Genomic DNA, 24,313 nt, shown 5'->3' with positions numbered 1-24,313 from the left:
ATCCTGAACTATGTAATAGGGCATACTAGATGTTTTCTGCTCACAGTACCAGGTGCCATCTGAAAAATAAGGTGGTTCGGATTAATTACGACTTGTTTTGAATGCCACTGTGTCTGGCCTCACCACAAGTCTGGTTAACATTATCAGGGAAAACAGCAGTCTGTTCCTGAAGATAAACTGACTGTTTTATAAAAATTTGGGCAGAGCTGGCAAAGCAAAAACACCTCTGGATAAATGTGTAAGTTCTTCAAAGAAATTCTAGGAAGCCTGAGTAAATGACTCTACATTCTATCAAAACCTCACTTCCTTACCAGTTCACAGAATTACTATTAGACATAAGAGTTACTACTTAAGGAACACCTTTCACCTGCAGTCTCGTTTAACAAATGCGATCAACCTACTACACGCACCAAAGATTTTTTTTTTCTATTTGCAAAATAATGCTGCTTTTTTTTCTCCCACAGCTGGCACAGAGTCTAGAACATACTGTTTTTACCACATTCAACTTTTCTTTTATTGCTAACAGCCTGGAAAAAAGACACTATCTTGTTATGCTGACCTATGGACACAAGCCCCACAGAATTACCTCTTGCATTTTCCTCCTGCTTTAAAAGCTTCAACAGAAAGGCAGTTTGCTTTACAATGATTTTACATTAGAGTGGAAAATGCAAGACTAAAGTTAACCGTGACTCTACTGTCTCACTACAGCTACTTGAGGGCACAAAAGCTAAACTACTCCTTATCTTATGTAAAAATAATTCCTACCGGTCTGCCAACACATCTAGCACTTTGCATAGAGCAAATTTAATGAGACTGGCACCGAAAAAGAACGGTGAAGAGACGAAGTAGAGGGAGGGAGGCAGAACTACACTGAACAAGTCGTGTGGTATGGGTGAAGACAGACTGAATAAGGAAAGAGAAAAAAAAACACGGACTGGGAGTTTGATGGAACTTCTCCCTAAACAATTGAATACATAAATACTATTGATTAAAGCTGCATCATTTGAAGCTCCTAGCACTCAAATATCCTCTTATGCTTACTGAAATGTGTATTTTATCCTCACTTTACATGTATTATTAGGCATTATACATAATATCTAGATAGAATCTAGATGAGTCAAGTTATTTAGTACATACATTGTAATAGCCAGATACCAAGTCAGGAGGCATTGTACAACCATACACGGCTGCTTCCATTCCTTAAAGACTAGTGAAACACAAATAACATGTGAAGGACTGGGAATGAAGAACACAATCCAAAAACACTTTTCGTAAAAATAAAAAAGCACAAATGCACACACTACTTCAGTTAATCACAGCTTTTCGCTCATTTTGCCCTGAAGTATTTTCCTTTTGTTAATTTTCCTAATGGCCTTGCTGAAGTTTGAATGCACTTTGAGTGCTATGTGGAAAGGTACTTCCTTGTGTTTCTTTACATCAAATATTACATCATGAGAGAAGTGGCTCTTGATCATTTCTACTTGTAGTGTTAAAAGTCCTGATATCTAAACCGATTTCCTCTCTGTACTCTGAAGCTCATTTCGATGACAGACTAATTCCTAGTTTCTCTTCAATGTTTTTCTCAGCTCAGAAAATCTGCCTTTATCTCCATTCTACTGAATCCAGAATTAGTTCACTTTTCAACACAGTTTTCAACTCTTTTTTTTTACTGTATTAAGTCCATTTCTTTTATCTCACAACACAGCTGACCATTCCTCTGTTTCAGCAGGGACACGCAAGAAGATGAGAGGTGACTGGGGCTGCCATGCAAACAAGCATTTCTATGGAAACAGGACCAGCAAGATTTAAGGTTAGTATTAAGAAAACCTATGTCAAGGAAACAAAATCCAGACAAGAGTTGCTATGGCTTTCGGACTCACTCTCAACTCGTGTATGTGTCTTCCTGCCCAGGGAGATGACAGACATTTCACTGGTACTCACATTTTTCCATTGGGATACGCTCCCCTAGACTGACACACGAACACTAGGAGTAAGAGCAGAAGCAAAGCTAGGCTCACTCTCTCGCTAGGTACCATCAGTCACTCCTTTAAAACTAGGAAAAACGAAAGGAAATGCCTGCCCACATAAACACTTAAATTAACATGTTCCGTTATTCAGAGTACTTGTGTTTCTTTTAATAACAAGCCTGCAAATGCCAGATTTGCACCCAGCAGACAAAAATGACTGGTAGCTACAGTAAAGGCAGAAAGATGAATCAACCTTAAAATAAAAATCCTAACGACAAAAATGAACCCCCCTTTGTAAAGAAATTAAATAATATTTCAGCTGATGCACAGAAGATTAAACAATCTTTTTAAATAAACTTCTGTTCATTAGCCCAAGTCTTTTGCTACCCCAACAATTCACAAGGGTAGTGAATAACTGACAGTGACTACAAAGCACTGACTTTCAATCATTAAATGTAAGGAACAGGGTGATAATCAGCCTGTACATTAACCTACAAATCTAGCAATGTGATTTAAAGCTTGTGCTAAAAGGAAGGTTAGAAGATTGGCTTTAAAAAACTACATTCACCAAAACCTCCCACCAAAAAAGCAGTTAAGACACTGGGAGTTCTGGCAAAAGGAAGCATAGAACACACACAACTCCACAAACATCAGGAACCCCGAACACAGAACTGGAGTTTTTTGCCTGACTGTTCTCATGGGGGATAAAAAGGGTTTAATTTCCATGTAAATATAAAGGAAAGATAGCCAGAAGAATCTTATGCCTCAGGTATAATCTTCTGTACAACAGAAAGGACTTGGCTAACAGAGACATAGTTCAAGTTAACTTCTAAGCCCCTACAGTTAGAGGACTGGTACACTATTCAAGATAATTCTGAAAATATATCCTGCGCTCGTGGTTTCTTCAGTTGTCTGACAGACAGCACACAGCATGAAAGAACCCTGTGGGCACGCAGTACCAAAGCATACTTGTCTCTGCAAACACTATAGTGTGCATAGAAGTCCCAGCATAATGTCAGCAAGATTGCTTAGTCTGTTAAAAATAAGACCTCTGTTTTAGTACATGGTTAAATCCATGAGAGGCAAAAAAGATTCATTTACTTTATGACTCATGGAAGGCCAGGGAATACATTTAACAGAAGCAGAAAATGAGGACTACTACATGATCATCTGTAACTTAAAATGATCAGCTAAAAAAAAAAAAAAAAAAATCGAGATAAAACTGAGAAAATCCATGCACTTAGATGGCTTTTTAAAACCCTTCGAAAATGTTTCATATCAGAAATCAGATTTCCGATACCTGGAAGAAACCATTGTTCATGTTTGTTCCCAATAATCAAAAAATTTAAAAAAAAAATTACAAATCAAAGCAATTCAATTTCTATAGTTTTCTTTGGCCTTAACAAGCCACTGAAACTCCTCAAGTCTCAGCAAAGTCTTTGCATCAGCTATAAATAACATTGTTTTAAAGGTACAAGAGTTTGCTATTTAAATGTTCATTCTCGCTGTCTGTATCTGGTCATAAGGAGCTTGTCAGCAAAAGCAAAGTGCTGCAAACGATCATACAACATGTGAGATTTGATCTTACAGTGAACTGGAAAACCCTGTGAACAGGTAAGTCCGGGGCACGTACAAAGAGCAGCTTGGATTCACATTTGGAAAGCAAATTCCAAAAAGCACTATTTAATACTACTATCATAAAATGACTATTTCAGAAGCAAAGTTGAAGAGAATGTGTGACAATTATTTGGGAAAATATTATTCATCCTTTAATTAACATACTACATAGACCAGTCTTCCCTTATCTTCTCAAAAAATATTCATGTTTATGTTTCTAATTCTGTATTTCTGATAGTCTTAAACTGCAGTAAAAGGAATGCAGAGAAAGCAGATACAATACAAAACTATCATATATGGTGCCAAATATCGTATGTCAGTGTATCAAGTGGTAAGTTCACTGAATCAAATTCTAAATCAATGGATCATGCTGTTTTATTTATATCATTTAAAACCAGCTTTCATGGAGCTCTGTTCAAGACCATTTCACATACTTGGGAGACACTAAGGACAGTGTGTTTCCTTCTAAAGCCAAGGCTTTGAAGTTGCTGAGCATAGACATTTTTAAAAATATCTGCTTTTAAAGCAGTATAGTAACGCTGAATGGGACATTCTTACACTACAAAGATGAGAGGTCCTGCTTTTTCTTCCTTCCATCTTAAAAATAGGACACTAACACTATTGTGAAAGATTTAAATGGATAACATAATGTGCATTAATGTTTTAGGAACAGATGCTCCTCTTGTTTGTACAGCAAGTCACAGATTAAGTACTTTAAATGTTGCCATAAACTGAATATGTGTAAGAACAGTATTATACAATATTCCTTACATCTTGAAGCACCTTGTGACTCTTGAAAGCAGTATCTAGCATTAAGCAAAATAATGCTCTCGTCATATCTCCTAGAGAAGTCTGCAAGTATCACAGTGCCCTTCGATAGCTTATTCTTTTTTTGAATAGTAAGTATTCAACATTTGAGCTTTGGTGAACTGAACTGAAGCAGGCTTAAGTTAGTATTTTTTCTGTACATAAACTGCATTAAAAAGCAAATTCCATTTTTTAGCAATATTCTAGAGCAAGTTCTTGTCAAGTTTTTCAAAGTAAAATTCAACACCTTCAGAGGAAACATGAAACGCCTGATCACAGCAAAAGCAGTAAATGTATTTGGATATTATCCATTCTTTGCTTTCTGCTGTTTGCACTTGTTTCTTGACAAAATAGTACTTCATGTAAAATTCTGAAACTGCTACTAAGTGCAAGCTCAAGACCTACCAGAAAGTTATTTATGAACAGTGATCTTTATGCATCAGTCCCAAGCGGTTTCCCCAACAAATGAGAAACCACAAGTAAGCAACCGCCACACTTTTTGACAGTTTCCCATAAATCCAAGAGCGTAACATACTTAAATCGGAATCAAGCGTTGCAGAAGGCACTTTGTAAGTACAAAACAAATACAACATCCCTACCCAGGAATTTTACAATCCAAGAATAACACAGGAGACAATAGGTAGATTAGAGAGGCAGGCAGGTGACAACACACATTGAGCTTGTAGGCATTCCCAAAACAGACTGTATCTTAAAGTATCTTAAAAGAAATGTGTCTTAACTATGGCTAAGTTTTACATAAACACCATGAGAAAAGACAATTTTATTAGTGAGTATTGTGGACAGGAGATTGAGGGAGGGGGGTGTATATAGTTATAAGGATCGCCTCCCAGGGAAGTAGAAGAAAGCATAAAAGTCTCTGTGAAAAAATTACAAGCAAGGAAACCTGTCACCTATAGCTGAGGAAGTCAGAGCAACTCTAGGAGTGACTGGGGATGGCAAAGGGTCAGGTCTTCCTTGAGAACAAGGGTGCCACGGAGTAGGGAAAGGGATACAAGCAGAAGATGATGGGGTTAAAATGATGAGTTTGGAAAATCTTAACAGCTTTCTGAATGTAAGGCCGCAGAGGAGACCTCACAGTAAATAAGCCGGGAGGTAACTGGAGCCTGGACAAAAGAGTACTTTTCATCTGAGATGTTATCTATTCAGGACATAAAAGGTTCCATTTAAGCATTTGGAAATCTACTCACCCTTCTTAACAAAACTTACTCCTTCATCGTTACTGCAGCTTGCTTTTCTTTATCCAATGACAAAACTCTTCAGTTAAAAAGTTTAGACAAATATATTTGAGAATGTCAGAATACTTTCTAACAGATTTGTGGTGAGCATAAAAGTGCGTACAGCTGCCAGGTTATAGCTTAGGCAATTGAAAACCAACCCTTGACAGGATTACAGCCACATACCAGTACGAGAGAATTCATTAAAGTCAGAAAACAATATAGGTACTTAATATCATAGGTTTAAAACCTCTGTAATTTAAAACTAGTGTGGATCTAATGTTCTTCACGATACTATTTTTCGCAGTGGAAGGCAAAATCCAAAAGAACAATGTTAGAATGAATGTTGTCATGAGCAGAGACTATACACAAGGTCTTTCTTACCACATAATTAGCCAAGGGCCTAAAGAATCAATTCGCAAATTAAGTTCTGTGCAAGAAGGACTGAATACCAGCTGCATTTTAGGTTGTGGAAACCCAGTCTACGGTCTACTCTATCAGAGTCTACAGACCTCTATAAATGTACAACATTTCTGGAAAGCACAGAAAAGTAGTCTCCTCAAAATAACAGCCTCTTCTTTTCCTTATCTTACCACCCTGAAAGTGCAAGTAGTACAGTATCTGAAAACTGACGAGGAAAACAGAATCATGCCATCGCTTCATTTAGCACACACAATTAGTAAAAAATAAATTTCAGCATGTTTAGTATATAAAACTTAACGGCTCCCCCACTCCAAAACCGTACTAGTGAAGTTAATAAAATCTCTATCTGTGCTCTCTCTGCTTTACATAATACAGTGAACTGCACTGAGCTGGAGGGTGCCCATGACATTTAAGTCACATAATTCTGCACAGCTCCAATGCACCTGAGAAATACTGACTCCCTTCCAACCACAGCTGAACAGATGGACAGAAGTCACCGCGTTAGAAACCATTTAACACACATCACAACTAAATACTCACAAATGGACAAAAAAGGTTTTTGTAACAGTTCCTGAAGATCTACAAAACCAGCATGTACATAGACATCAGGCCCAAACGATGTTTCAAAAATGTTCTTCATTAATCATTTGCTCATTTTTAAGCCTAATTAGAAAGTACAAGATTTAAAAAAAAAAAAAAAAAAAAGCACAACTTTGTTTAAACTGAGAATATGCTGTACTCCAAAACATACAGTAAGAACACATTCATGTCAAAATTAACTGGACTTTTAAAAGAGAAAAACACATCTATCACTTGTTGGCATTTACTTTAAACACTTCTTAGTAATATATATTTTTTCTTATTCCATTAAATGAGAAAGATGTGTAATCCATGGTGGGGGAAAATAAAAAACAAAGAGAGGACGATGAACAAGAAAAGTTCCCTGTATTTTTAAACACAGGTTTCCTCCAGATTAAAGAAAAAGCATACAGTGCATCAGGCGAATACAGCAAAAACATTAATTTTCATTATATTTACATTGGTTTTATCTACTAAAACCTTTCAAAAAATCAGCCTCTATCAAAATTCTTTAGATACTCACACAGTAAAATGGTTTGTAAGTTTGACAGGTCATGCTATAACTCATGTTAGGTCATTTCTTTTCTCCAGAAAACATTTCTGCTCAAACAGACATGTTCATGTATTCAGAGAATAACCACCACACAACAGACTTCTAAAAACGTGGGAACAGCTGTGTACTTCAAATTTCTAAAAGCCTCTTCAGAAAGAAAACATTTATATCAAAACACAAAGGTATACTTCCTGACGTAAACTGCTTAGCTGCATTTCTACCACGGTATGCGAGTTACCTCTATAGCTTTGAAGTTTCAAAAGACAGAGAGGGAAAAAAGGTTAACCAGACCTGAGATTTATTTAGTTGAGTGCACTGTGGGTAAGGACAGTTCCACAACTGTAAGAGTTGCTCTCCAAACACTTGTCCAAATCAGAACTCCTTAGCTAAAATTGTAACCAAGATAATTAAACAACATAAAAATCTCTGGTTTGAAACAATGACTCCCAGTTGAAGTGAGGACCTCTTAAAAGATCATCAACATACCATGTAAAAATACAAGGAGATTTCTTACTAAATCAGAAAAATAAAGAGAAAAGAGATGGGCGATGATTAAGTCAATTAGACTTTACAGACAGCACTTACAATTAAATACTTTAGCACTGCTTATGCAGTTTAAATTACCGGAATAAAGCAGCTTGGACACAGTTTTATTTGGTAGGTTGCACGTTTGCTGCTTTAAGGCCTTTTGGCTTTTTCACTTCTACTCTAATGTGAGTTCGGTAGTGGGTCACACGTGGGCTTCTTCATTCGGTACCTTGTTTCAGTAGGATTTAAATGAAGGCTCCAATCCAGATCTCCAGAAACCAAAGATTCAAAGTTAATCAATTTTAAAATGATGTCCCTTCCCCATTTAAACTCTGACAGGCTCAATGGCATTCAGTTCTTTCGAACAGTATTTCTGGAGGAAGAGATCTTCTTCAGTAAAACAGAGTTTTGAGCTTTGATCTTAGTATTAAATTACCCTCCCATTCGCAGAGAAGTAATTTTACAACTAAAGCACTAAACTTACACTACTGTTTATACCATCCATACCAGAAGATCCACTTGGGGTACAATAAAGTTAGAGAAAAGAAACACACTCTAACATATTCATTCAAAACAACAGCAGACTAATCACTTTTGACAGTTATTAGAATCCATGGGGTAAAATTACACGTTAAATGAAAAAACACTATTTCTTAGTTGGCTGAATAAAGATACACTTGGTATTTTCTATGCCAAAAATATGACATAAATATAGTAAGTCACTTACTAGTAAGCCTTCTAGCCTATTTTAATTTTATTTTAACTGGTAATTCAACACTGAACAATTCTATTCTTGCTGAGTTTTATCTTCAATTGTGAAAGATTACTCCACTTTTAGAACTGCAGTCCAATGAATATGTCAGGTGTTGATATTTCTACTATCCCTATACAAAAGGACATTAATTATCCCGAAGTGAACTTTGGAAAAAATTCACAAAATTTCACAAAAATCAGAGATTCAGTATGTCTACATGCTTTCAGCTCATAAATACTACATCTTAAAATCAATGCTTGTCCGACCATTAACCCTATCTGGAAAACGGATGAGCGTTTTCAGTTTTCTGAAAAGCAAAAGAATCAAGTAACTGTTGCTCAAAGAAAAGACAGAACACACCTTACTGCACATGCAAGAAGAGTAATGTACACTGAAGATCAAATAAAGTCATAAGTCAGGAAAAAAAAAAAAAAAAAAACCAACAAAAACACAACCTTATCCTAGACCATTACTGGAACTGGGCTCTATGCTTCTATGTAATTCTTTTTCAGGAATAGAAATGCTATAACACTAATATTTTTTAAACTATCCTACGTGATTAAATGCTCTTTGAAAACAGCCTGCAGAGTGCAAACAATGTCTTTACATAAATCTATTAACTAAATTCTGATATATCCACAGGTCAATGCCATATTCAAAGTCAGCTAAAGCCCAACTATAAACACGATTTAGTTTTGCTTTCCGGACACGAGATGATGGATGGGAGTCCTGCTGAAAGCCTGTTGTTTAGTCTCAGTCCCTAAGGGCTGAAGTATGCCATTTGTATTTTACAATCCATCGAGATTCCTTTGAGCAACTCCAAGTCACTCAGAATTCTTCAACAGCCGATGAAAGCAAGCTGATGGGTGCTGTAACTTTTGCTTTTTACTGCTGAAGAAAACAAGTCTGCACAACAGACCTATTATTCTTCATCACTTCCTTTATTAATAATTTAATTTCTGTGACATACTGCAGGCTAGTTCGTTTAGCATTCCTTCTGTGCCAGCGGTCCTCTCTCATCTTTGTGAGGGCAAGAAGAGGTAGGTGTGGGGGATTACTAATCTGATTCTCAAAGCATTCATCAATCTCAGAGAGATTTTTAATGGATGAGTGTTCTAAAGGTCTGAAGAAAATCAGATCTGAAGACATTAATGGATTACCTGTTTCTTCAAAATTTACATATACAACAATAGCATAAAAGGCCAACATCACATTTGTCTGTGCAAATCTGTGCCAACCAAGTCAAAAAGGGCAGTACACAACAAATAGCCTCCTAACGTTAGAAACTTCGTTCCTGGTATAGCTGACAGAGCTGTATGAAATATTAACAGACTCCACAAAGAGTACCTTTTATATTTTCACATCAAAATATCAGCACTATCTGTAATCTGACCATATTTTTGAGGGGAACTCCTCAAACAGTCTCAGTCTCCTTTAGCACCCTATTAACCCAAAATTAAACACCCTTTGGAAGCAACTTTGTCTCACAACACGCAAATAGACTGAGCCTAACTTTATAATATGCGTAAGTTGTACAAATATCCATAAAAGTCAAAGAATCCTAAGTCCATATGCCTTAGAACAACATTTTCAAAAACTGTCTTTGGTGCATAAGACTTCCAGTAGACTGACTTCTGAAGTTCTCCAAGTATCAGAGTTTTAGTTGTCAAATTAGTTAGTCAAATTGTTAGTCAGTTCTGAAATCTATGAATGCAACTCTTAAATACTCAGTTTCTGGCTACCTTGAATTAATTCTTACCACTAATTGTATCCTAACTTGTTCACACCCAACACGCTTTTACCAATGGCTGGAGATCATGCAGAAGAAACTGAATCACTCCTAATTGAGGAGTCCTTCTGTTTCAATGTTAAGAGATCAAAAAGACAATGCATTTACCTCTTAATTACAAGGGTCACCTCCTAAGTGCATTCTGCTGCAATAATTACCCTGAAGTAATTTATTCTTCTCTGGTACATCAATGTAAATATGAACTACCACATCCAGAATAACACTTCAGTAAATATTCAATCAATAAGTTTTAAAAAATAATTAGGAAAACTATTAAATTGAACTCTAGGATTCAAGTTACATCTGCATAAAAACAAAATCACTGATACTTTCAAATTTTAATTTATCTTATGTTTTCACCTAAAACTCAGAGATCCTTACATCATCTTGTTTCTGATTAAAATAATAGCAATTAACATTTATTCCAATATTTCAAACCACATAAAATAGAATATCTTTATTAGGCTAATCTAAAATTTTTAGATTTCTCTACATTTGATTTCTGTGTCCAAGGCTTAAAGAATTTTCAGAAAAATCTGACACTACACACTATCCTGTTAACACTCTTTTTAATATAAATTTCCTTATAAAAATTGCTTGCACTCACTAAAATAAATATTTCACGTTCATGAGAATTACACAAGTGGACTATTAAAGTTTCAGGACGAGATAGACTAGTAGATTTTATTTCCCAGAGAAGACATTTTTTTTCCTGAAACAATATTCCAACTTGGTGACAGGAAATCCTGCAGGTTGCATGTGTTAAAGGGTTTAAAATAGAAAAATACTCTGCTGTAGTGGGGCATACTTTTTAAATTTTTATAAGGAATTTTAATTAGCTGTTCTGCCTGCAAAACTAGTAAAAATAATTAAAAAAAAACAACCCTATTCATTCACTCATATCTGATGCTTGCTGTATTGCCTAACAATTCAAGGTTGGACCCATGATACCATCTCTGAAGCTTCCAGTTGAATCTTAGTTCATTCCACCACCACATTGACTTTGCTCGAGTAGCCTTACAGTTAGATCAGCATACCTTCAGAGTTCAGCGTAATAAGCGTGACATTGTTCCCAATACTTTGGCTTCCTAATTGTCCACTGTTGGAAACTGAGTCACTGGCCTCAGAGCCACTCTCTCCGTCTTCATTGTGACTGTCATCGTGCCCTGGCACTTTCACCACTATGGTGTTCTGCCTACGTCCAGGAACAGCACTATGGAAAAGAAAAGTATGTAACTTTGGGAAAACACAATCCTTGACCAAAGACGACTGATTATAAGGGAATTAAAAGCACTAATTGACAAAAGTAAATGCATTACAAAAGCATGCTCCTTTAAACACAAGCCTACTCCTGTTTATAACTCAGAGCTACACAACAAAATAAAATGGAAGGAAAATAGCAGAAGAAATAAAAAAAAATGTAGATGCATACTTTCTAAATTTGCATCAATGGAAAAGCCTAGGCCTCGTGTGCAAAACAAAAATATTTTAATAATTTATTACAACATATTATTTAACAGCTTCTACCCAGAATCTCAAGTTCCACTTAATTTAAAATTTGCTTTAGATTGTACAAACTCTAACAAGCCTTCCCGGGCTGCTGCATATTCCTTCTTCAGCTGGTTAAATACAGGATCTTGGCATGTTCCCAAGCAATCGTACATCTGTAAAAAATATGTAGCTATAGGCACTTTTTCTTTCAACTGTTTGCTGCCATTGAACTAATTCCAGATCCTCCAGGATGTTCTCTCCCCAACCAGAGCAAACCAAGAGTGTACCTATACTGCTGATAAGAGGCTTCCCTAGGCAGAACGGTCAGCCAAATAACACATTCAAGTACCAGTTCAACGCTTTTCCCACTATTATTACCTAGAACATTCCTTATTTTCCACTTCAAACTGCTGCAGAAACTGATACTGATCTGTCAAACCAGGGAGGGAAGGAATGGGGAGGATTCCCATAACTGCTACTAACTTGCTAAGGATATTTTCCAGAGAATCCGCTGCTCTGCTCAATGGTTCTTCCTGCCCAACCATCTTGGCTACAATTGAATTCTGCCGGTCGTTGTTCAGTATTACTGTGGTCTGAGGGACAACACTACAAGACAAAAATCAGAAAGGAAAATGGAATGTAAAGGAACAAACCTTATAAATAATACATTAACACAGTCTTATGGCTTAAATAGTCTACTTAAAAACAGAGAATGCCTCTAAGCCTCGCTCTTTATCCCAGCATCGTGGTTATGCATCCAATGCTAAAGCTGGTAATCCATCGAATTTGACATCTGTACCATCTCAAGTACTCAAATTTTTTTTCAGAGGATGGATGGCTTCAATGGAATTATATAAAAGTCCACAACCCCTGGCAAAGCGATAAAGAATTCAACTCAAGATATACAGGAGAAAGTTTGCAAATCGCAGTTCCAAAAAGCAACCACATTCTTCTTTTGCAAGGTCTGAGAGTGAGCATTTTCAGAGGGAGACTACGGCCAGCTCACACGGTAATACACCATCTTCAGTAGGACAATTCCTATGAAATAAATTTTTAAATTATTTATTGATTGGATTATGAGCTGAGTTAAAAAGCACATACTGTCTTCCAGTGCTGGGGGCTTGTGGAGGGCAGGGAGACAAGTGTGGTACTAGGGCATCAGAGCAGAAAAGGGACAGACTGTAACTTTAACGAATGACAAAACTAAACCATTTCTTACGTGCATTTCACATACAAAAGAAAAAAAATCTGAAACAAGCAACAGAAAAGCATTTAGCGTGTGAGAAACCAGAAAGCCTTTTTTATCACTTATGATGACAATGTAGAAGGAAATAACTAGAGAAGTGTTGCACAGAAAAACGCACTAAGTCTACACTATAATACAGAAGTAAATATGAAGTAAATAATTATCTCCAGCATGCATCTTATCCTATAATTTGATTTCAGAGATTAACGTTATTCCCACACCATTACTCAATATTCTAAGGCATGGTTTTGATATTTAAGACTGTTTTCACTGTGTTCATGGTAAACTTCAGGAGAAAACTTGGAAGATAATTTGTGTTTCAGTGTCAGAGAAGGCTTTCTTTTCTCTTTGCTTCCCACAGTAAATAGTCCGCTATTGTTTTTACTGGTCCAACATCTCAAACATGACTGACAGTCATTTATTTTTCCTAACTGTAGTCCTCAGCTAATTATTGAAACAAATTAAACAAATCTGATGACAGCAACTCTGTTTATTTCAGCTGTAATTGAGTGCCTGCTTGCTTGAATATTCATGTGTCTACATAAGACTTTAGGCACTAGGATATCCATCATTAAGACCTAGAGAAAAGACAAGAAACTGTCATAAGAGCTAACAATAAATGGATCTCAACTTTAGCCCAGATAAAATGGTTAACCACAGCGGTTTTGCATACAAAAAGCCCCGGAGCCTAATGCCCTGCCTCCCTCTTACAAGAACTGCATCTGTTGCTAGCAACAAATGGGATTCCGCATGGACTGCCAATGATCTGTCGGACTGCAAACCTTGAGAAGCTCTGGAAGATGTTTGTCTGATCATAGACAAGTACAGACTGTACTATAGCTTTGAAGTTCAAATTGTATTAAGCAGTAAATGAGTGTTTTCTGTTGGGTTTTTTTTTAGTTGCTATCTAGAGTATAGGGGTTTTCAATGTTTTCATGGTCACCTTTTCAAAATTTTCCCCATTATGAAGGGGAAAACAACCGCACATTTTTTATTTTAAAAAAAAAAAATGGCAACTTCTATTTTCTCAATACCAGCACTGAACATTAAAAAAAAAAAAAAATAACCCACACACCCCAGATATGCACCAATTACTTGATAAAACATTGATACGTGGCGATGCTGGCAGTCCCCCAACTCTAGCAGCAATATGTGTTCTCATTATGTTTCCCAAATTGTCCAAATAGCTACATTTGAAGTTTTTACAGGCCAGTTTAAAATGTTCAAGAATTTTACATTTCCTTTTAGACACTTTCCTTTATCACTATCTTTCTTGCAATCACTTCTGAATGCCTGTTTAAAATATCACTTACCAAAGCTTATTTTTAATGAATACTCTGAATAATTAATTTCAGCTGTAGAGATAAATGCAATAAAATTACATTTATACAGTCCTTAGGATTTTGCTCATATTAAGTTTATATTTGAAAAAGTCTTAGCACTGAAAATTGGCATAAAATAAGGAAGAAGTTGGGGAGGTTGCTCTTTTTTTTTTTATTAGGAATATTCATTTTTAAGGAAGACAATAGGGAGTGAGCTGGACGGCATCTAGCTAGCTTAAGCACACCTTCAGTAAGGCAATACTTGTATACAACCCATCAGCACAGATATATCCCCTGATCAATGCATCAATATATGTACAAGTAGCTTGCTCCAATGCATAAGTATTTCTTTCAAATTTATCCCTAAACACCCATGAAAACACTGGCTCCTCTCTAGCTATTAACTTTTCCCAGTTAGTAGAGTGGATTATTGACAGGAAAAATCCACCTTCACAGTTGTTTTGGGAGGAGCCACTAACTAAACATACTGTTTTACTGACACGTATTTTCCTGGCTATACAGCATAAAGGCAAAACCAGACACCACATACACAAGGAAAACCTCTGTCACAAGCCACAGCTACCACCAAATTGTCCATCAATTGTTTTACATTTGGAAATGAACTGTTATCAAGTTGTACGCACTCAAAGAATCTATAAAGCAGTCTGGCAAGCAGAGTCACACAAAGGTCAGTGGTAGAGAACAGCTAAAATAAGCATTTGGAAACATTCAACACAAGAAATCTATAACCTCCAATTAACCTTTCCCTGTGATTAACCTGCCTAAGTAGGAACTCTACATCTAGTTTGAAAATAACTAAATAGAAGTTTCTTGTTGGACAAAAGATTATTTCTGTGTTCTGCATCTACTAACGCAATGACTCTGGTAAAACTCACTCAATTCTTTTGTTTTCAGTCTTAAAGGAGAAGGAATTTCTTATGTTTAATGCTTAACTCCTGAAGAATGACGCTTTCAAAAAACAGTCTGCATGAGGAGGATGAGGTAACCTTTCCATTCAAAATGTCATAAATATTAACCAAGAAACTACAGTTCTGGTCCATGTTCTACATGGAACAAGAAGGGCTATAGAATTTGCTGACAAATTCTGAAATGAGGCATCACAAGGCAGAAATTTTTCAGAGCTGATGCTGTGAAACATGAGCAGTTACTTACCTGGAAGAAAAAGAAAGTAATAATTGGGACCGATACAAAAAGCCACCATTATGCTTGAAACAGGAGAGTTGCACAGGGTTGTCTTAGACTCCAATTAGTACACAGAAGAAATGGATATCCACAAGATTCCTTGCAGATACGGGAATGTGCTTCCCTTTAACTTTCCTGTGAGACGTTCTAATCTCCATTTTCAGGTTTGTTTATTTATTTTAAAGAGACAACAAAAATAAATCTGCTGAAGAGACACAAAATTAAACAAGGAGTTCTATGTAAAGTCAAAACATTGTGCTAACCTGACAAAACAAATCAGAAATATCATTAAAACTTATTACAGCCTAGTGCATCCTCATACTGGATTATTTCCTTTTCCAGTCTCATACTGAAGATAAATCAACTTTAACCATTACTTATGTACTAAAATACAGAGAACAAAAATCACAGAGAAGGAGGAAGAAAGCTTCTGATATTCACTCTGATCCCAAATGAAGCAATTCTTCCTATGACTGCTGCCAGTACTATACTCACAGAGAAAATGGAAAGAAAATATTAAGGGGGTCAGTGGGAGTGCTTCAGAAACCCAGTGTTGTTGCACAGGCTTTAGTACTTTCCATTTGCATTCACATATTCCTTTCCCCATAAGCAGAGACTGGTTCTGCAATTTGCCTATTCTTGGACACAGCTTAGTAAGAAACTTAAAATGTGTGCAACCTACAGATACTATTATTTTGGGAAATTTTTTCAAAGGCAGTTGACAGAATGATCTGTTAAATTACAGGTGAAAATATTTCTTAAAAAATAAACATCTTCAAGTGTGCATATTTAGCTTCCACCTTTTTTAAAAAAATATAAAAGGATGATCTATATTTTGCATAAGAAAACTGCTGCCAAAGGTACTTTTCAGTATGGAAAACGTGTGAGTCATAGATATGATCATTAGTCTTAACTGTTGGTTTTTCATTGCCAATAACCTGTCAATCACACAGAATGCAGCCAATGAAATAAAAGAACTTTTGGCAATGCCAGGACCCCATCTCCTCCCTCTTCCCAGACAAGGTTTTCATTTAGAAAGAAAATAAAGCAAAAGAAACTATGTGACATTTCTACCTTTCACAAGGTACAATATCAAAAGCGTTCCAAATGGATGAAAATTCCTTTTGGAAAAATTCAGACCAAAATTTTCAGACAAGAAGTTATTCTTGTTTTCCTAGACATGCTAATATAGACTAGTTAATGGAATATTTGTAGCAGCGCTCAACCAGTTAAAGAAAAGAAAGAAGAGAGCCCTCTGTTTAGACCATTTCTGAGCCTCCTTTGCACATGAGAACATCTGCAAATAGGTAAATCGGAGCTCAGAGAGCTGGGCTTAGGGACACTGAGCTAGCCACACCTACACAAACTGCTGTTTCCTCCCTATATAATACTTTGTGGTCACTGCAACGCCCACATAGTGTGTGCTGCTTATCTGGAAGGCAGGGCTCCTGGGGATATCATTCTCATCTTCCTCTAGTGTACATATTAGAAGGAGATGCAGAAAGAGAATAGATCAGGAAGGCAGGAGTCGGAGTTACTGCTGGCAGACTGCTTGTACCAGAGATCTCCAGCCAAACACAGCTTTAAGTCTGGGCAAGTCTGGGAAACAGACCTCGAACTCTAATAGTTTCCAGTTTACTGCTGGGGACAAACATGAAAACTTAAATGTATAGGTCATGCATGTGTGGGGGCTCTGAAGGAATATTACAATTAGCCCTACCATGAAGAAAATCTAAATATTTTTCAAATTATACAGAAAAGTACCATTTTAGAAATGTGGTGTTTTCCTTAGCTTTTTTTCCTTTTTTATCTTTCACCAACACTTGTGTCCATCTGCAAAAGCAGCCACTCTTTGGATCTTTTAATCACTTTTAAGGAAGATAATGTTGAAATGCTCCTTCCTCTTGATGACCACCTGCTTCCTTTGCCTTCTGCACACACAGTTAAGATCCCCTATCCAAACAGGAATGAGAAAACTGACTTATGAATTTATAGTATAGTATACATGAACAAAGCCACAAAGCATACCCAAAATTACATTGGATTTATGCCCAAAAAAATGAATACAGCTCTTCATCTCCCAGGAGAAAACAAACTTGCTAACAACCAAACCATTCACCAAGACGAAGACTTGGGGGACACCTGCAGTAGGGTAAGGAGCTGTATACACACTTGAACAGTTAAAGTTTTAATGTCCCTAAACCATGCATTCGCCTAGTCACAGCCAATTGCCAGAAAAGCAGCAGTGCTATCCGTCATTCTCAGTAAGAGTTCAGTCATCAAAAATTATCTTTGCATTCTTTGCATCTGGAACATCACATATGAGCAGACATTATAAAGACAGCACTAATGATTAGGTCCTGTAAAAAGACAAGCCAAAGTACACTAGCCATCACTGGAGAGAGATTCATGGATCTGAAAACTGAGAAAGCTGTAATCAATTTATAATAAAGATAAAGCAAATGCAGAATTTATTAAAACATACTGTTAACAGTTTAAGAACATTTAATATCAAATATTCAGCTCAAATATGTATGAGCCAGACGTTTCCCAAGTTACAAAATACATCTATATAGAGTTTATTGTACTCAGCCTTACCTACAGAGAGAGCCTCTGAATTGGCTGACAATCAAAAAAACATCCATTGCTAGCTTTAAGACCAAATTTATCAACCAATGTTAAAAGCTGTTCAGATCTGCTGCGGATTATTCCACTCTGATAAAAGCTAAACACACCTGTACAACCAAGTGTAATCATTCATGAATGACAACACCGATTTCCAACTAGTTCTCCAACTAACAAACAGCGAGATAATGCTGCAAGTGACCCAAAGAACCTCCACTTAAAGTCAAACGTATTACTTCAGAAATTTTACAACACTGGCATGGGTACACAAGCAACTTCATACCTTAGCTTTGCTTTAAAAAAATAAAAACAAAACAAAACCCACAAACAGAAAAAGAACCACCACCACAAACAGTTTCTCTTACTTTGAGCACAACTGAAATTCCATAAAAATTAAATGCACAGTGAAACAGAGTCTCCAAAGAACCTTTTGGCCTAAGCAGATACACAAAAGCGGCAGAAACCAGTATATCCCAGCCATGTGCAAGCAACACAACTAGGACTGAAAAATACTGTAACAGAAATGGCACTTATTATTAGTCTTCTAATTATGAACAAGAAAAGGACAGGTCATGACTTAAAATAACAGGTCACTGTAAGCCTCTTTAAAGATAAATGTACTCGTAAAAATAAAACAGCAAAGATATCTTTTTTTCAGACCGTATAGAAAGAAATTCACGGTTATTACCCTTCTTTGAGCCTTAACTTCCTGAACTAGATAAGCAGTGGTACTGCAGCCTACTGGAGATTGTATTAAACATGAAATGAGAAAGGCTGATCTATAAGGGAAGGACAGTCGTTTTCCGTAACAAAATATGTAGGCTTGGCTGATCTTGAACGTAGTTACTAGGAATGAAATTATCCATTGCAGCCTTAGTACTAAAATAGAAATTGCTGTATGTTTAGAAAACATTGTATGAAACAAAAGTAAAGACTCTGAACCCTTTATTATATAATTAGCTACTTAATTAAAGTTTAATTTCCAAACTTTCTTACAAATTCCAATATATAATATCAGCATTAAGTCTGACTTATGTGGCACTAGGAGTTTGGGGGTGACAGAAGCAGTGTTATAAATTGGCTTTCAATACACTAGTTACAGCAACGAAAGCCTCAATGGTCTCCAGATAACAAACTGCAAATAAATACAACACTAGGTTTCTGCGGACAGAACTCAATCAGCTCTTACAGAGCCGGTTCATAAATAATTTCCATTATGTATCTTAGTTTTTCTGGCTTTTTGTAATTACCCAACCAGCTACGTGCACTTGCCACCACACACACATTTTTATAGAAAGGCCATGGATGCCATGGATGCTGCTACTCTGAGAGCTGGTACTGAATCTTTAATTTCTATATACCCTGAAGGGATGTTAAAGAAATACCACTCTTCACTTTTTACAAAGAATACAATTTTAGAAGTTATTAGGAGCAGATTTCCTGTCTCATACTCCACCCTTCAATATGGAACAAAGAGATTTAGCTAAAGATATGCAAAAATGTACAGTTCTACAAAAAGGGAAAATTCTGTTTGGAAAGACACTCAGATTCCAAACAGTGTGTTTTTTACGTTTGGAAATGTATCAGTTAAATAGCATCTGCTGCCAAATAAAGCAGATGGAAGACTGGCTCTTTGCCATCTTACCAACCTTGCCGAGACCTTGCTAGATGTTAGGCTGTTTCATCCTTTTGAAGCTCTGAATCCATCTATAGCTCTTTTCCACCTTGCTTAAAGCAAAAGTAGGACTCTCCAAAAACACTGTAGACTATTTGTTTTAAAATTATACTACTATGCATTATTTTCCATAAGTAGCAAGACCAGTTGTTTTAACAACTTATAAAAACAGTATTACTGGTACTTTAATCTGGTGTAAACTGGTATGCAAATTATTTTCGAACACAACTTAAATTTCTGTCCTTTCCAAAGGAAAATGAAAACTTGCCCCCTTTAATATCACAAGTAGATCCGCTGCTTTCTGCTTCATTCATTTGTTCTGTTGTACGCACAGAATGAAACACCCCAACTTACAGGAAAAGTTTCTAGGGAGTGCTCTTCTGGATTTTCAAACTCACAAACATCTTGAGAGACCATAACATTAAAAATATTTAAACTCTCAAAACGGGAGTCCAAATGAATATATAAGGCTTTTCTGCCCCCTTCTGTTTATTATATGCTTGATATACTATACATTTTAAGAATTAATTTATGTAACATACGCTTCCACAATCTAGTGCACTACAAATACATGAAAATTTTTAGTTCCACTAAAATATAATCCTAATAATCATTTTCACCCATTTTAGAACATTCATGAGGTAAACAACGTCCACTTCCATAAAACAATTGAAAAGAATGATGGTGTTTATTTAGGCAAAAGGAAAAGCATGAACCATATGAAGGCATTTGTCCTGAACCAAATTTCAAGTCTGCACCCATTAGTTATTCCTTGAATGCAAGAGCTGGTTATGCTCACAGAACCATAGAATTAAAGTAAATGTTCTGCCTTCCCCAGAATTCATCTAATATGACCTTACGGGATTTGGCAAGGGGGTAGGTTAACCCACATTTTAATACTACTGTAATTGGTTTTAAATGTTGTTAGTCTAATTACACTAGTAAATGTCCCTCTAATCTGTGTATAAAACTCAAAGCCTTTTTGATCCCCACGTACATGCCTCTCTCTCATTCTCAGATCCCCTTACAATTAAAGGATGTTGATTTCTAAAATGTCTTGGCACAAGGGGCAAGTTCTGTATGCATTCAGTTCTCTTGTTCCCGAGCGTACTGTTGTGAATAGCAGTATATTGCGCCACACGGGACTTCATACAACTGCATTCCTGGGTTTCGTGACATAATTTTCACATAAGGTTTTTCTTTACAAAATAAAAGGATTCACTGAAGTCTCAGATGCAGAACAAAGTTCCTGTGTATTAGCTAAGTGGGAATAAATAAACTGTTTACCCACATGTGGTTCAGAGCAAGCACAAATTACTTCCAATACTTTAAACCTCCTAATTTAATGGATTTCACGTTTGTCATGGGCTAAGTAGCAACAGGAAAACTTACTGTACGATTACCTGGCAAACAGTAAAATATTAACTCTCGTAACACATCTACAAGACTGAAACTTTTGCCTAAACCTTGAAGGAAGACTTTCTTTTCAGTGCGCACTACTGAAAATCTTAGCTAGCATTATATTTAAGAGTGCAAGATTGTATATTTCTGAAATATTATTTCTAGTGTTTTAAGCCTTACAGGCACATTTTAAACACCACCACCACAATTAAAGAGATCCAAGCCACATATTTTGCATCCATTTCTCAGACGTAAGTTAACAGCTGCTACCTGCTAGGCTCTCATTTGAATCATTGAGCTACTATAAATGACATTTCATCAGAAACCATTAACTTAAGAAAAGTTGGACTTGGGAGAATGAATCAACACAGTTCAAATCTTGGTCAGTTTGAACACTTTTATAGATTAAGTTCCATCCCATATATGCATGAATTATTGAACCCTCCAAAACACAGATGAAATGTTGGTATTGAATTGTTATTTTAATTCCACAACTGACCTTGCACTCTCAAACTAAACACTATCTGGAAGTTATACATTGTTTCTCAATTTATCAAATCCCAACAACAAATTACTAAACACTTGGCTCCTCAATATCTTAGTGCAACAATAATGGAATGCAAAATTCTAATGAGAGCACTGCTACACAAGCTTCTTAAATCCAAGATGCCATTTCTCCTTAGTCCTGTGTGAATTTTAACTCCCAATAGCAAAAAAGTATAAAATCTTCTCAGACTGATGGTTTTAAACAAAATAAATCTTCACTTGCTGATGGTCCATAACAAAAACTCCAGACAGACAACTAACAGGGCAGGCTTAATTTTTAAGTATCTAAATCTCCAGCAGAAATGTCCAAAGCAAGAATTACCATTGTTTGCAGCACTGCTGCTGTAGATCTTGCAGGATAAAGCAAATAATAATTAAAAAAAATCACTGTCATGAGAGTTCTTAAACTATTTTCAGTATAAAGTTGTATTGATCCTAAGTATAATGAATCACAGAAGTCCACTTAATTCATAGCAGGTACTTACACATGAAATGCATGTTCCAATGCAAGCAAAATAAGATGTAAAGTAGCATTCTTACTGCTACGCAGGACCAGAATCAATCTCTAGACGTTGAGGCTGACAAGCTATTGTGACAAATTAGGAAACTTTGGAAAACATTGTCGTGTTTTTCTGGGAATCAAAGATATCAAGTGGCTGGGTTTTTTCATACCACAGCCAAAGAACCTAACTCTGCAGCCCTGGCTAAAGAAAGAGGGGCTGACATCTAATCAAAGAATGCCTCTATTTGATCAGTTCAGTTTCATAAACTGAATTTTTGAATGCAAGACAAAAATCATAATTTTCAGAGAAGCACGTCTACTACACCTCAAGAAGGTATTTGGGTTTTTCCATTAGTTCACTTATATATTTCAAGCCACGACAATTCTTCACGCTAAAATACTGCTCGTCACTTGCTGGCATTGTAAGGTGATAGTAGCTAACCTCCTTCTTTTAAGAAAACCATGCAAAACATGCTTCACACATTCAACTTGAAAGCAAGAGTGAGTGAATGTGTTTATACATGAATGCATGTGTTAAGAAATACCTTTATCACCTGTTTTGCAGCAAGGATTTAAAAAAAATAAAAGGGAGACAGCAGAACAGAAAACAGAGGCCCCTAAAGGCATGAAAAGTAACAACATTGTGGACCAATCAATAAAATTATGAATGGCAGTTTAAATTCTGACTCCCTTAGTCAAAATTCCACTTTGCCACAATTTTTTTAGCACAGTATCAAAATTTTGCTTCTATTTATGTGCTCTTTAAAAACTTGAGATTCTAAACAAAATTTTTAAATTCGTGAAAACAGGTAAAATCCTCTGGTGTCATGAAGTTTTAACTATGATCTTTACATTTTGTTAATATTGACTTTGTCCCCTAAATGTGAGCGTACCTGAAATGAACATGGTGAAAATAGATCGCAGACAATCATGCCATTTTCCTTCAGCCCCTTCCATGCCCAGACATAAACAGAGTGGGCTCGCATGAAAGAGCTATTCACACGAGGACAGCACAATCATCCCCAATTCTTCATGAAACAAACCTGTTAATTTTAAACAGAACCCTTACTGGCTGAAGCTACAGACATGACACTTGAACTGGTAATTTAAAATAAATGTTTGCGCACAGCACCATTGACTGATGACAGAAAGTGGCAGGGAAAGGTTGTAATTTATTGATACCACAGGATCCAATCCAAAACAATGACAGAAGCTCATCTGTGTTTTTGTCGGCCACTCCCAGACTTAAAGGTCTGCACTAAAGGCGCTGCTGGATGAGGCCCCAGAAAGGGGCTCTAACATGAGATAAAGGATAAATAAATCTGGCTTGCTCATAGAAAGTGACAAGGATTTCTGAAAACCTGATGAGCTCCAAAGCTTCTCCAAATAAAACCTCTGTAATACATTCGAACACCCCAAATCGCTGACTGTATTTTCAAGACATCATCTGTAACACTCCACTCCCTCTCACCCCCAAAATAGTGGCTTAATTTTACATCTTCTACTGAACTGCCTGCTGAGTTGTCTCGAGGACTGAATTGGCTTCTAGAGAAATATTTTTTCAGATCTAAAGTTCAGTGCATGAGATCAGGTTCACAGCAGGCAGAGTAATGTACCTGTAACTTGAAAATAAACCATATACCATACATCTTTCAGGACACTATATTCCTCAATACATGCTTTGTTTCAAACTGGCTACTTAAAAAATAAAAATCTTCCTGGAAATTGAGAGTATTCAGATCTGAAGAGGGTGTATTTCCAGGAAGAGACAGTTAGCGCTTAACTTCTATTAAAGACAGTAGCAATTCCAAAGGTTTACGGTGTTAATTTATTTATCACTGAATTTTAAAAAAAAAAAAACCAACAAAAAAACCCAAAAAAAAACCCCAGCCATAAATTAATCTTTGATGGTGGTTTACATCACCTAATGAGTTATAGTATCAACCACAGCAGATGTGGGAAAGAGGTTAACTATATACACCAGAGACTCAACAGCCACTACTTAGCGATAAGGACTGAAGAGTTACTATTCTTTCTAAAAGCCTAGATT

At 36.3% G+C, this 24,313-nt stretch overlaps 1 protein-coding gene across 4 annotated transcripts in view; it reads right to left on the bottom strand.

Annotated features, from left to right (window-relative positions):
• Window positions 1-24,313, bottom strand: part of BANP (BTG3 associated nuclear protein) — a 152,610-nt gene that overhangs the window by 104,074 nt on the left and 24,223 nt on the right. For 2 of the 4 annotated variants that reach the window (XM_055726626.1, XM_055726627.1), the window contains 2 exons: window positions 12,122-12,349; window positions 11,290-11,465 (listed from right to left, as the gene is read on the bottom strand). In XM_055726626.1, coding sequence (XP_055582601.1) covers window positions 11,290-11,465; window positions 12,122-12,349 — 404 coding nt within the window. Of the gene's footprint in view, window positions 1-11,289; window positions 11,466-12,121; window positions 12,350-15,484; window positions 15,504-24,313 lie in introns of those variants that run through there. The other 2 variants (XM_055726629.1, XM_055726628.1) reach the window with 2 other exon arrangements.

This window comes from Falco cherrug, chromosome 14 (genome assembly GCF_023634085.1).
Source record: "Falco cherrug isolate bFalChe1 chromosome 14, bFalChe1.pri, whole genome shotgun sequence".
NCBI classification, from domain to species: Eukaryota; Metazoa; Chordata; class Aves; order Falconiformes; family Falconidae; genus Falco; species Falco cherrug.
Note: the sequence above shows the minus strand (reverse complement) of the source record. Positions and strands in the feature narration are given on the sequence as shown.